General features: G+C 32.8%; 3 protein-coding genes across 4 annotated transcripts; 2 read left to right on the top strand and 1 right to left on the bottom strand.

Annotated features, from left to right (window-relative positions):
- The first annotated feature begins 1546 nt into the window (after positions 1–1546).
- On the top strand, positions 1547–3858 carry LOC101205490 (histone-lysine N-methyltransferase SUVR3). 2 transcript variants are annotated; one of them, XM_011653901.2, is made up of 2 exons: positions 1547–2295; positions 3288–3858. In XM_011653901.2, exons 1-2 carry the CDS (start codon positions 1668–1670, stop codon positions 3674–3676), a joined length of 1017 nt encoding a protein of 338 aa, XP_011652203.1. In that variant the 5' UTR covers positions 1547–1667; the 3' UTR covers positions 3677–3858. The 2 variants fall into 2 exon arrangements, with proteins under 2 accessions (XP_011652203.1, XP_004136662.1); XM_004136614.3 differs by having other exon boundaries at positions 1555–2307.
- Positions 3859–4013: 155 nt separating this feature from the next.
- Positions 4014–6962, bottom strand: LOC101215818 (LOB domain-containing protein 20). The gene is made up of 2 exons (XM_004136736.3): positions 6447–6962; positions 4014–4614 (listed from the first exon to the last, which is right to left on the bottom strand). Exons 1-2 carry the CDS (start codon positions 6792–6794, stop codon positions 4294–4296), a joined length of 669 nt encoding a protein of 222 aa, XP_004136784.1. The 5' UTR covers positions 6795–6962; the 3' UTR covers positions 4014–4293.
- A 3068-nt stretch (positions 6963–10030) lies between these two features.
- Positions 10031–12310, top strand: LOC101205251 (50S ribosomal protein L25). Its single transcript, XM_004136613.3, has 3 exons — positions 10031–10711; positions 11180–11309; positions 11784–12310. The coding sequence occupies exons 1-3, from the start codon at positions 10283–10285 to the stop codon at positions 12005–12007; spliced, it is 783 nt and encodes a 260-aa protein (XP_004136661.1). The 5' UTR covers positions 10031–10282; the 3' UTR covers positions 12008–12310.
- The last annotated feature ends 990 nt before the right edge of the window (positions 12311–13300 follow it).

The following is a 13300-nucleotide window of genomic DNA, read 5'->3' as shown; positions in this document are numbered from 1 at the left end:
CAATGTTCACATCTTTCTGAAAAGAAGAAAAAACCCCTTTATTAACAATATCTACTAAAAAAACTTTAAAATATTGATAACTTAAATGATTACTATTTAACAACACTTTAGCAAATTAAATTGTATACTAACCTTAAATTTTCAAAAAAAAAGTAAATAATTAAATAGTCTAAATTATGACTATTACCTCCTACCTTTGCCATTTATGGCTAAATATTTTTGAACTATAGTGGAACGTTTTAAAATTACTAATAAAATTGTGTGGTGATAACCTAAAATGATATGGTGGCCTAACTTTTCTTTTAAATCATGATCACACTGTTTCATATTTCAATTTCTATTCGAAAATTTGAATGACGTATATTATCTAAATATTTTTGAGAATATCTTGTGTTGATATATTTGGGAAAAAAAGGTATTATGAAATACCTTAAATTCTTTGTTTAACTCTGTCTCTCTCTCTCTCACCAACTTGTCTTTGAACCCGTGACCTGGAGGATTTGGGTTAATCCATGAAGCCAACCAAGCACCAAAGACAGTCAGTAACAAGAAGACACATTTGTTTAATTTATTATCTACAGAAATTTTTCTGCATTTTCTAACTTTTTAGATACTTATTAAAATATAATTAAATAAACACAATGAGGCTTCTTCTTTCACTTCCATAAGTTAATTTTCTTATTATCTCTCTACGACTGTTGAGTTGAGTTATAATTTTGAAGTTAATGTATTCGTGGGTTAAAAAGTTTTGTACGTTTAAGTATAGAGATAAATCGTAAAGGCATGTATTTGGTGCAATTTTATGTTATGTATACTTTATTGTTGTTTTTGTTTGCTTTAAGTCTATGTTATGTATACATATTTTTTTGTTCAAATGTAAACATTTCGATTGAGACATTGGCTTAAAACATTAATTACCATTGTCTTAAGGTAGACAAAATACTTTTGTTTTGTACAAATAACAAAATTATATTATACTTTCACATTAACTAAATTTTTGAGTGTAATATGCACAAAAAAAAAAAATCATCAATAGTTTAGACTTTCTTGTGAAATCTAATTATGTGAAAATGTGTAAGTCATGATTTATTATGCATGAATGTTAATGTTGAGAGTGCAATCAAAACTCCACATTACCTAGATAAAGAGTTGATAACGAGTATATAAGGATAAATGACTATCACCAATCGTACAAGGCCATTTGAGTAAAAAAAGTCACTAGGGTATAAACTAGACAACTATTAAACATAATGAACTATGATCAGCTGAGTTGGTTGTTAGAGTTAGTTGTTGAAGGTGATCGATAGAGTTGGTTGTTAGAGTTAGTTGTTGAAGGTGATCGATAGAGTTGGTTGTTAGAGATGGTCGATATAGTTGGTCACCACATATGATTGTTAAAAGATGGTAGTTGCATAGAGTTGGATATTGAAGGTCGTGGTTGTTCGATATGATTGTGCAAATGTGTTCGTAGTCAAAGTTATCAAAGGTGATAATATATATATATATATATAGACAAAAGAAAAGAAAACCAAAAGACATTCAAATTTGAAACTATTTACCAATATCTATCAAATTCTTCGGATTCATAACGATTTCTCTTGGAAGGGTAGAAGAGTTTTTATTTGTTAAAAACCATAAACCCTTCCAATGGTGTCCGATATCGGCAAATGGAGCCAGCCGTATCTAACAAATGCTTGAAGACAAGTGAAGCCGAAGAAGAACAGTTAAACTGTGGTCTCCTTCACTGCGCTCACCTCGTACTTCCATGGCTGACCTCTCTCGAGCTCGCAACCATATCTCTCTCCTGCAAATCCCTCAATGCCACTTCCAAATCTATCACTCTCCGCCGGACTCTCGACGCTTCCAGATCCCTCGAGAAAATTCCCATCCCATTCCATAATTCAATCGACGATCGCCTCTACGCCTTCTTTATCTACACCCCCACGGTTATTATCTCCAATCAGCATTTCCAGCGCCAATGCTGGGGCTCAATTTCAGATCCCCAGTCGGTCCATGACGAGAGCGAGTCGATTAATTTGGTTGATAATTGGGTTGATGGTGTATTTGGATGCGATTGTGAAAATTGCGGGGATTTTGAGTTACAATGCCCCTGTTTGAGCTTTGATGGGTTGGAGGATGTTGCTAGCGAGTGTGGACCGCGATGTTCTTGTGGGCTGGAGTGTGAAAATCGGTTGACCCAGAGAGGAATTTCTGTTCGATTGAAGATTTTGAGAGATGAGAAGAAAGGATGGGGTTTGTATGCGGACGAGTTGATTCAAGAAGGGGCGTTCATTTGTGAGTATGCAGGTACTCTCTTTGATGTTCATGATGTGGAATTTGTTACGATTTTGCATAGTTGTTCTGCTCACTCTGCAGTAATCTGGTTGAGTGGCTGAATTTACTTTGAATATTACAGTTAAAGATTGTCTGCTTTCAATTCCAATTAGCCCAAGTAAGGATTAAATTATCTTATACCAATACAAGAGCAAGACATCATAGAAATGTTCATTTACTTCGCATATATTGAAGGAGTGAATTTCATTTTGTAAGACTTTTCTTATGTTCCATTGGTTTTTTAGTGAACCCGTGTTCTTGGTCCAACTATGGAATGAATTAAATAAATCTCTCTTAAGCTAATAAAAGAATAAGGTCTCATTGTTTGAATCTTCAACTAATGTTTTAAGAAGACTACTCATTTACTTTGTATGCACATGGAATAAGTTCATTTCAATTCTTAAAATATATTTGAGTTCTTACTTTGTCAAGGCCCAGAATAGTATGTATATTGAGTGTTTGCAAACTCCAGTGATTCTGAAATAAATGGAGTTTCAGTAGAGATTGGTAAAAAAAAACATATAAAATTTTTGGAAAAGCATGTGTGATGCAGATACTTCTCTATGAGAACGTTTTGGTTTTCAAAATTTTCGATTTGTTTATGAGGGTAATCAATCAAGGGCAAACAAATAGATGAAAACTATTTTTTTCTGGGAAACATATGTAGATGATGTTTGTTGGTCTGTATATCATATTTGTGGTCCATGTAAATGAGCATGTGTTTATACGAAGGATATTTTATGACAGAAATAAGTATAGCAGATGTATAACGTCTTAGAGGCTTAGAGTACACTCCATGCAATTGAGAAATTATGTTCTTTAATTGAAATGAGAATTATGAGAATACTACATACTGCTCCGTGGGCATCTCATGCTGCCAATTCTATTGAAAGAACATTTAGGGAAACTGCTCATTAACTTCCATTGATGCAACTGAATTTTGCATACGAAAGGTGAACTTTTGACCACTGAAGAAGCAAGAAGGCGGCAGAAAATATATGATGCACGTGCCAAAGGTGGGCGGTTTGCTTCATCTCTTCTCGTTGTGAGAGAGCATCTTCCATCTGGAAATGCATGTTTGCGAATGAACATCGACGCGACCTGGATTGGGAATGTCGCACGATTCATAAATCACTCTTGTGACGGAGGTAATCTAGTAACAAGACTGGTGAGAGGTACAGGTGTTATGTTGCCTCGCCTTTGTTTCTATGCTTCTCAAAGCATATCAAAAGAGGAAGAGCTTACCTTTAGTTATGGTGATATCAGATTAAAGCATGAAGGCTTGAAATGCTTCTGTGGTAGTTCTTGCTGTTTGGGAACTTTGCCTTCAGAAAATACATAACTTCATGAGTGAGAATAGAATGGGAATGGGAAGTAAAGGAATTGAGAGTAATTTGTATGGTTTCTCCTCCAATTTTGTACTTCATTTTAGATTGGATGGATGTGAAAAAGAACTAATTTGTTTATTTGACTAATTATGCCTGCTAATTATCGTCAATTCAAACGACCAGTCATAGACATTAATTACCATCCAAAATGCTGATGGCTCGATTCCTACCCTCACAATCCTTGGCTCAAGAATTATGCTCAGTAACTCCCATGCTTTTAAGTAGTGGTATAGCCGAGTTGGTCGAAATCGACTATCTCTTCTGTTTAGTTGTGTACTTTAGAAAACTGAATCTGTTTGATTGGCAATGTTATTTCAAAAAACTTAATCTATCTGATTGACAATCATGCTTCAAAGCGATTGGATTAGCTTGTTTTATCAGTTTTTATCTTATTTTCCTTCCTATTTCACACTGTGCCCGGTTGCATCCCTACTGTTAAAGTTGAAAATTTTGATTCCATCGGTGTTCTTTTACTCCTACATTGATTCTATCTTATAGTTTAGCTGGGAAACTTCTGGAAAATCACTTTGATGTTATTCTTCCTCAATCCTGAACAAAGGTAAAAAGGGTCTTAATCAGCAAAGATAGCTGGCAGCTGGCTGTTTTCCTCGTCTTCCTCCTCGTCGATTGGGCGGTGGGGGAAGTGAAGAGGCTCTAAGTGATGGGAAGACGGGGCAGTCTCGGTAGGAAGATCATAATTGGAAGCAAAACTACTCAAGTTGATTGCATTAGGAGCGGAGGTAGAGGCGGAGATGGAGGAGTTGTTAGAGTAAGCTGGCTGCAGAACTCCTACTTGGGATGACTGTGAGTTTTGAACTGCAGCTGCAAATGCCAACCTGCTGCTTATCAATTGAGCTTGAACCGCCGCAAGCTCCGCCTGAAGAGATGCTACCTGAAGTATATAAACCAATGTTGCAAACACAGTATAGCATAGATTCTAGAATTTAATGTCTTTTTTTGTTAACTAGTCTCTAAAATTTTTCGAAGTTTTAGTTTTTAGCTAGTATGGTGTGACATTGGAAAAATACGTGGAAAAAAAATAACTTTTGACCTTGCGGTCATTAGAATAAGATTTATGCCGATTAGTTTATGTTAGATTTAAATGGTTACACAATTTTTTTAAATACAAATTATTTTTAAGGAATTTAAACCACCTATTTGACCTATCAATGTGTTATGTTTACTTTGACCTTAAATTAAACATTAAATTAGTAACTTAAATTGAATTGATTGAGAACTCTATTGTCATTAAGTATAAATGTGTGCAAACATATACTTCTAAATCAACATTAACCAAATAATAGTTGATGCATTTATTTGCAACCAACTATTAATTATATTAAACTATATAGTATGTTACCAATTACATTTTCAATAGTTATTATATATGTAGTTTGATCGATAAAGTATTAGATCTTAATATATAAAACTCCAATATTGTATTTCCAGGTTTCCTCAATTTGAGAGGCGACTAGTTTTTAGTCAGTTAAATAATTGAAATCTTTAGATGTTCATAATTATAGATCTTCAAAATTACAATATTTTTCTATCTCTTGATAACTATGGTGTTGTTTTGTTAGAATATATTTGAAATACTTTAATAAATGTGTTTGTTTTGTAGAATTCATGCTCACAAATGTCTTAAATTTTTAATTTAAAATATAGCAAGATGAACCCAAATATTAATCGACAAGTATAACAAAATTTGAATTTGATCAATAATACACTATAGACTCTAATTGACTTACTATAAGTGTATTAATGTCACTTAGATACCGATAAAAATCTAACTGTGTTTATCGTTAATAGAATCTAAAATTTTATTATATTTTGTAAATATTTTTAGCAATTTAACTTTTATAATATTTCCCTTAAACGAAATATAATTTGAACTTATATAACACATATTATATGCCAAAAGAAAAAATTGTTCCCATTACAAATAAAATGTTATAATCAAGATAAATACTCACTAAAAATTTAGGATGCTTTCTATTTGCGACTTATTATGCTAATAAGTTTGTTGACAATTTTTGTTTTAAAAATATTAGAAAAACCGTAATTGAGTTGCATTAACTACAACGTATTAAATAATATTTTCAAACTTTACATATTAAAAAAGGTTTTAACATTATATTGTCTTTAAATAATTTGATTTTCGAGAAATCTGTATGAATTAGCAAACAAAAAAAGATTGAAACTATTTTTAAAAAATCTAGCAAAAAAATTTAAATCTACTATGAAAAATTGGATAGATTTTATAAAATTTTTGCAATATTCGAAAATACCCTTTATTTTTATATAACTTCCTATAATTCATTGTTTTAAAAATAAATAATCTATAACCTAAATAATAATTAATATTTAGTAAATTCAAATCTGAAGCAAAACATCTTACTGAAAAACTAAATTTGTAAATAGTTAGAAACTTTTTTAAGAGGTAAATACTATTTGATTTCTAATTAAGAACTAATTTCATAACTTCAAGTCTTATATAATTCAATAATTAGGACTAATATAGGGTTTTGTTCGAGCAAATGTTTATATATATATAGCCAAAGAAAAAAAATTAAATTAATATTTAGCCCTAGATTTTCCTTATGCTATAAATTTTATATCCTAAAATCCCTTTTTTAGAGAAAACATATCATATCAATTCCCCTAACCAATAATTTTTTTGAAAAAAAAAAACAATAAATAGAAAGATAAGAGCAAAAAGAAAACCTGTTGTTGTAGGGCAAGAACAGTAGAGACACAGCCATAGACAGGGTCGGACAGTCTGGCCTGCGCCTCATAGGAGATAGTAACGACGGCATCGTTTCGACGGCTGACCGGAATATGCAGCAGCAGCTTTGACACGTTGCTAGCTCCAAAGATCTTGTGCACAGCAGCGAAACGTGCAGCACCCTGATCCGAGGCAAAATGTGGCGCAAAGATACAACCATTGACACATTTTCTCCTGAGAAACTTGCATGCGCCACAAGGAGCAGTGACGGTGGCGGAGTCGGGGTCTCTATTGGCACGCTTATTCCCAAGGGGTTTCCGGCGAGGGAGTTGGTCGGCGTCGGCCATGTAATGTGCATGGAGGGAAATAAAAAAAAAAGGGTATTAGAGGGATTGTTAATATTTAGTTGAATTAATAACAATAAGGTTAAGATTAAAGAAAAAGTAATGGAAATAAAACGGAAGAGAGAAAGAGAAGGGGAAGCAATAGTCTCGTGAGAGAGGGTTGGCGAAAATGAGGAATTATTATTATTATTTTGAAATTATAACAATAAGTTCACCTTCTAGAGGGGGGAGAGAGACGTTATGAATTATACGAAAGGGTTGGTGAAAGGTGGTGTGAGAAGCACGTGCAAAGGGAGTGACTTTCTTTCTTTTCTTTCTTTTCTTTCTTTTCTAGCTATCTTTAGTTTTCTTAAAAGGCAATTAATGGTGATGATAATGAAGAAATGAGGAACCACAACATTTGTGCCGTCCTTGACGTGTGGGATCATCAAACGTAATAGAGATGAAAGAATTTGAATCCATTTAATCTCTTGAGTTTTTGTATGAATGCATGAGTAAAATTTCAAAATATGGTTTGTCATTTACTACCTACAGTTTTTGAAAATAATGAAGTTTATCGTTGGTTTGAGTGTATCAATACTGCGTTAATTATCTATATTGCACATCATGCACCAATATTAATGGGGGTTTAAAGAGTGGTAAATACGAGCACAAAGAAGTGGGGAAGGTGAATGAGAGAGACTAAAAAAGAAAGCAACGAAATCATAGTGAAAAATTACATTGGAAGAGTGAAGGAAAGCACTCGGCGTGTGTGAGCATTATTGTATTAGATTAGTTATTGTTGAACACACGAGCATTATAGTACAAGTGGATGAGGAGCACAAGAGGGTTCGAGGGAGGAAGAACTACGTGTGTGAGAGAACTATTTTACAAACAACCTTACATTTTCACTAAAACTTCATAGAGAAATATAGAAATAATTAACACGTCCTTATGTGTTCTGACAATATAACAAAGGATTATTATACTTCATTAAGATCATATATTCAGTACAAAAAGCTCCTAATTTCTTAGTCAATTGGTCAAACATAGAGCAAATTGCTTAGTAATAATCAAAACAATGTCTTCCCTTCATGAGATCGAAAGCTATATAAATTTTGATACTCAACATTTTTTTTTACATGTTAATATAAAGGTTGGAGTGAAAGCTTGCGTATCTACACTCAAGTCAACATGAACTTAGTGCTTTTAGTGATAATTGAAAGGTGAGATGATCTTAATTGAGAAGCAAAACAAATGGTGATAACCAATAATACGTTAATTAATTATTCTATAGAAATCAACTTGGGAAACGAAAAATTTAAAGAAAAAAAACCGTCCTTTCACACTATGGTTTATTTATTTTGAATATTTTCTAAATATAATGTAGTAGTTTTGCGAAACTATCCAGATTTGTGAAATTTTTATATCTTTCAAAGATCGTAGACGTGCGTTTGTGTAGATGACTTGATTTGGAAATGAGGGCTTAATTTGTGAAAGCAATACATGAGTATATGTATATATATATGGTTTGACATTTCTTTGAAATGGCAGAAGAGAGAAAGATGGGAGCATGCATGTAATTGAAAATATTGATCCAGTGGACTCCACACTAATTCCCACTCAACAAAACAATGTTAACTAAAAAATATGATTAATTAAAGAAAACTAAAATAGTAGATGGAAGAAAAAATCAATAATTTTTATAATAGTATGAATATATTCCTATATATATCCTACTTTCCTAAAGACTCCTACTTGAGTTTTTTCTACTAGAATGATAATTATATATATGATAGAGAATTAAACTGATTCAAAACTCATTTCTTTTGATTAAGATTCAAACCCTAATTGATTCTTTATTACAAGCTAAGAAAACTCAAACCTATATTATTCATGTATGTTCTATACGATAATTAAAATCAAACCACAAATTATTTTAATGTATTCATAATTAAATCATGATTGTACATAGCTCGATTAGAATTATAGATCCACTCACTTAGTTTTAAGATGTATCCATATTTGATTAAAAAATTCAATCACACGTAGAAAAAATAAACTTCCAAGAGAGACCATGTAGACAATTTAGAAGCACTCTAACATCTACTCTCTTGAACGAAAATCTTTCACACTATAGGGATGGAGAAATTTAAACAGTGATTTGGGGGAGGAGATATGCTGAAATGTCAACTAAATTTTAGCTTAAATAATTGTATTGGTCGTTTTTTAAGTTGTTTCTATTTTCTTAATTACAACAACTAATTAATGGGACGAGAGTTCAAATCCTTAACCCTTAAAAGGAGAAGATTATATCAATAACAATTCGAACTAAACTTAATTTTATCAAGTTTGTTCCTATTTAACGATCTTTAAAAAATTTTAACATATCAATTTTGACATGTTTTTAGAAAATAACCAGTGGGTCGTTGCCTATAAATTGATAATAACAAAATGACACAAATTCTTTTACATGTTGTGTACTGCATGTTGTTAATAAAAACAGGATCTCAAGGAACAAAGATAATTAAATACAAGACAAAGTAGAGTTTGAGAAGATAAAAACTACCATAATTATTTTCAGAAAATTGTGAAACTAAAAGTAAATCCTTGTATAAAATTTTATGAACATAAACTAACATTAATATAGAAGAAACTCAGGGTTTTTTAATCTTCTTCATTATTAAAATGGAACATCGTACATGTGAGTTGGAATCTTACACCTTTAGAGTTTAGGTTTTCTACTTCACAACTCTCCTATTTTTTCCTTTCACTCTTGTTAATTATTTTTTTGCTCTTGCTTGTTGTATAGTAGAAATCGAATTATAAACATGAGCAGTAAAATCAAAAGCAAAAGAGAAATGAGTAAGAGTAGCAGAGCAAAAAAAAAGGTTAGAAGTTGAGAGTCCAATAATATGCATTCAATGAAATCATTTGATAATTTAACATGTGGATGATGCAAAAGATAAAAAAAAACTCAAGTGTTAAAAAGAAATAGGTGCAAATATAGCCATTAAGTTCAAAATATTTACATATTTTAGAAACATTATAAAATAAGTACAAAAATAGCAAAATTTATAAAAAATGTTGCTATAAATTTGTACAAATTGCTACTTAGTATAATTACCTTTTACAAATTCCATTAGTTGCTCCAATTTTGGGCCAATAATTATCTCAAAACACATGGACCCAAATCAAAATTAGACCAAAATGGAAAAGGCCTATTAGCCCAGCCCACTAAAAAAGAAAGAGAAAACAGAAACACACCCGTGAGAATTCCAGCCGCCTCACCTTCAACTCTCGCTCTTACTTCACTCCAACCGCGACGGCGACGGCGACGGCAACGACAGCCGGCGGCCAATTTTCTGTCCCTTCAACCTCTCCAGCTTCCTTCCATCGGAGTCCTCACTGGAGACAACTTGTATGAATTGAGCAAAAATCGGTCAAATATCCGTTTAAAATTCTGAACTAAAACCCTTTCTTAACCCCTTCCGATCATTCTTTTCCGCCCAATGCTACGCTTCTACCGCTCCCCCACACTCTCCCGAGTCCTCCTCCGGCGGTACTCCGCCGCCACCGCCCCCGCCACTGCCCCCGCCTTCGATTCCGTTTCCGAACCTCTATTTTCGTACTTGGAGGGATTTCCAAAACCAGATCCCAAATACGCCGAGACGATCCTCGCCATTCCTCGCTCCATCTCCGGCAAGAGCATTTCCGCTAAAGAGCGCAAGGCTGGCCGCGTTCCAAGCATCGTATTCGAGCAAGAGGACGGCCAACATGGCGGTAATAAGCGTCTGATATCTGTACGGACTAACCAGATCGTGAAGCTTGTCAAAAATCTCGGTCGCTCCTTCTTCCTCTCCAGGCTTTTCGATCTTGAGGTTCTGTCCGACTTCGAGTCCGGGGATATTGTCGAGAAGGTTCGGGTTTTACCTCGGAAGGTACTCTATTATCATGTTTTAGGAAGAATCAGTAGTTCTTCTCATATTAGATACGATTTCTGTAAATTGCTTTTAGGAAGTTGTATGATATTTCCAACTTACTGAGTTTGGGAAGTGATTTACAAGAAGGCTTGAAATAATTACGATTGTTTCATGGGGGAGAAAGATTATGTTTTGTACTTTGGGGTACATATTCTTGCACCATTAGATATTTCATATGCTTAAATGAGGAACCCATCTATTTTAGCCTTTTGCTTTGTGCTGAGAGAATTATGCCCCTACTTTGGGAACTCTAATGTCTAACTCTAATGTCATGATCATTATGTTTCATCTCTATGTTTTGATTAATCAGAATATAAAAAGATGGGTTTAGTTTAGTTTTGATTACAAGTTAGTGTAAGTTCTTGTGAGACTGTATTTGAGTTAGATAATAGCCATTTTGAACTTGCACCGTCCATGTTTTTTCAGATTCATCTTCATGCGGGAACAGATGCTCCACTTAACGTTACTTTCATAAGGGCACCTTCACATGCTGTATTAAAAGTTGATGTACCTCTTGTGTTCAGAGGGGAAGATGTATGTCCTGGATTGCGAAAAGGTACTACTACAAGACTAAGTTCCTTGTATTCTATTTTCTGTAGTCTGGTAATATTATGTAGTAATAGGCAGCTATAGTAGTTTATGGGTTGGATTCTTAAATTCTCAAGCTAGACGGGGATATGGATCTAAATGTGTTAACATTTCCAGAATAGCTAGTACTAGATTGGAAGATCAGGTTGGTTTTCTGTTAGATTGAGTGGAAAGGATCTAGTTTCTGTTTTTGCAATGTACTTAAATCTTTCCAAAGAAGAATAAAACCGCACCTGAAAGAAAGTGTTGGAAGTATTTTTTGTTTTCTTTGTAGCTTGTAGTTTTCATTTGTACTCTTTTTGAAGTTTCTGATCTACTTGGAAATAGTTTGTGTTCCAATAGAGAATCACAGGATGTGATCCTGATATGTAGTTTCAGAAGGGAATAATTATATTTTTACTCCTCTGATGACCATTTTTCTAATGTTTAACAAATTCTACAGGATCTTATTTGAATACAATTAAGAGGACTGTTAAATACCTTTGCCCTGCTGATATTATTCCCCCATATATCGATGTGGATCTGAGTGAGTTAGATGTTGGCCAAAAGTTGGTTATGGGTGACCTCAAGGTTCATCCTGCGTTAAAGCTTGTTAAGTCAAAGGACGAGCCTGTTTGTAAGATTGCGGGAGCCAGAGTTTCTGATCAACAAAAGAAATCAAAATAGAGTCCATTGGATTATCAAGTTGATTCGGCATAATAGCTTCTTTAGTTCAGGACGGCGAGTCTGTTTGTAAGATTATGGGAGCCTGGATTTTCTGAACAGCCAAAGAAATCTAAATAAAACCCTCCAGATTTTGATATTCCTTGATTTATAAATTTTCTCCCAATATTTTAGCTGTTCCTTGGGAAGCACATTGCTTTTTTTATGGTTCATTAGCATTTATTGGATTTTTCTCTGTTCATGGAATGCTTGAACTCTGCTAAGTGACAAAATATTCTCTCTTTATTGTTATTATTTTTTTAGAAGGGGAGGAAGTGTTAAGTTTATAATTGAAAGAAGCATTTGTAACATATTATGCGTCTTCTCCTTGCCTTGTATAATGTTATTCAGGGTGCAATTGGAGATTTGGGCAAAAGGGTTGAGAGAAAACAGTATACAAAAAGATGTGGAAAGATAGTTGCCAACAGAGTTTTGCTTTGTCGTAGAATGATATAAGGATATGGGTAATTGTAGCACTCAAAATGATCTCATTTAGGTGTATAATAACAGTTTTAAAGAATTGCAAATATATTTTATTAGCAATATAGGTGATATATATTAATAAAACTTTTAAACTTAACCTTAAATTTAGTTGTATTTACAATTTTTTGTTGGGATTGTGCTATATTTGTAATACATCTATACTTGCAACTGCCTTGAGGTGAATCTTTGCTTTTTAAAATGTGGTCGATATCAATTTGATTCATTAAAATGTTTTTTTTTTTTAAATTGAAGTAGTTTGTACTTTGTACTGATATTTAGTTTAGTTCATGTTAGTTTAAATTTATATTGCTTCTTAAACTTTCTATTTTATTTTATTTTTATTGAACAATTTTTAAAAATTATTTTAGTACCTGTCATTGTAATTACTTATTTTTCTAGTTTATTTTATCTTGTTATAGATGTACTTCAACATAAATTTGAAAATAATAAATAAAGAGCGGGGAGTTGGGAAAGAAGATGCGAGAGATGGGATTTAAGTTTTAGATATAAAAGAACAATCTATTTGGCTCAAGCGAGTTATTATATTTCTTTGTTGGAATAAAAAAATTATGGAATAAATTAGCAAGATTTTCTTTATATAAAACCTAATAATCCAAATATAGAAACTGCATCATCATTGTGTTAAATAGTTTACCCACGTCATCATTGTATTAAATAGTTTACAGAATTCTAACAACAAACAAAAATGAGTTTTTTTTCAAAAGTTTAATGCAAAGGTTTGAGAGTGAAATAGAATTTTAACATTCGTTTATT

This window comes from Cucumis sativus, chromosome 3 (assembly GCF_000004075.3).
Source record: "Cucumis sativus cultivar 9930 chromosome 3, Cucumber_9930_V3, whole genome shotgun sequence".
In the NCBI taxonomy this organism is placed as follows: Eukaryota; Viridiplantae; Streptophyta; class Magnoliopsida; order Cucurbitales; family Cucurbitaceae; genus Cucumis; species Cucumis sativus.
This window is presented reverse-complemented; position numbering and strand designations above follow the sequence as displayed.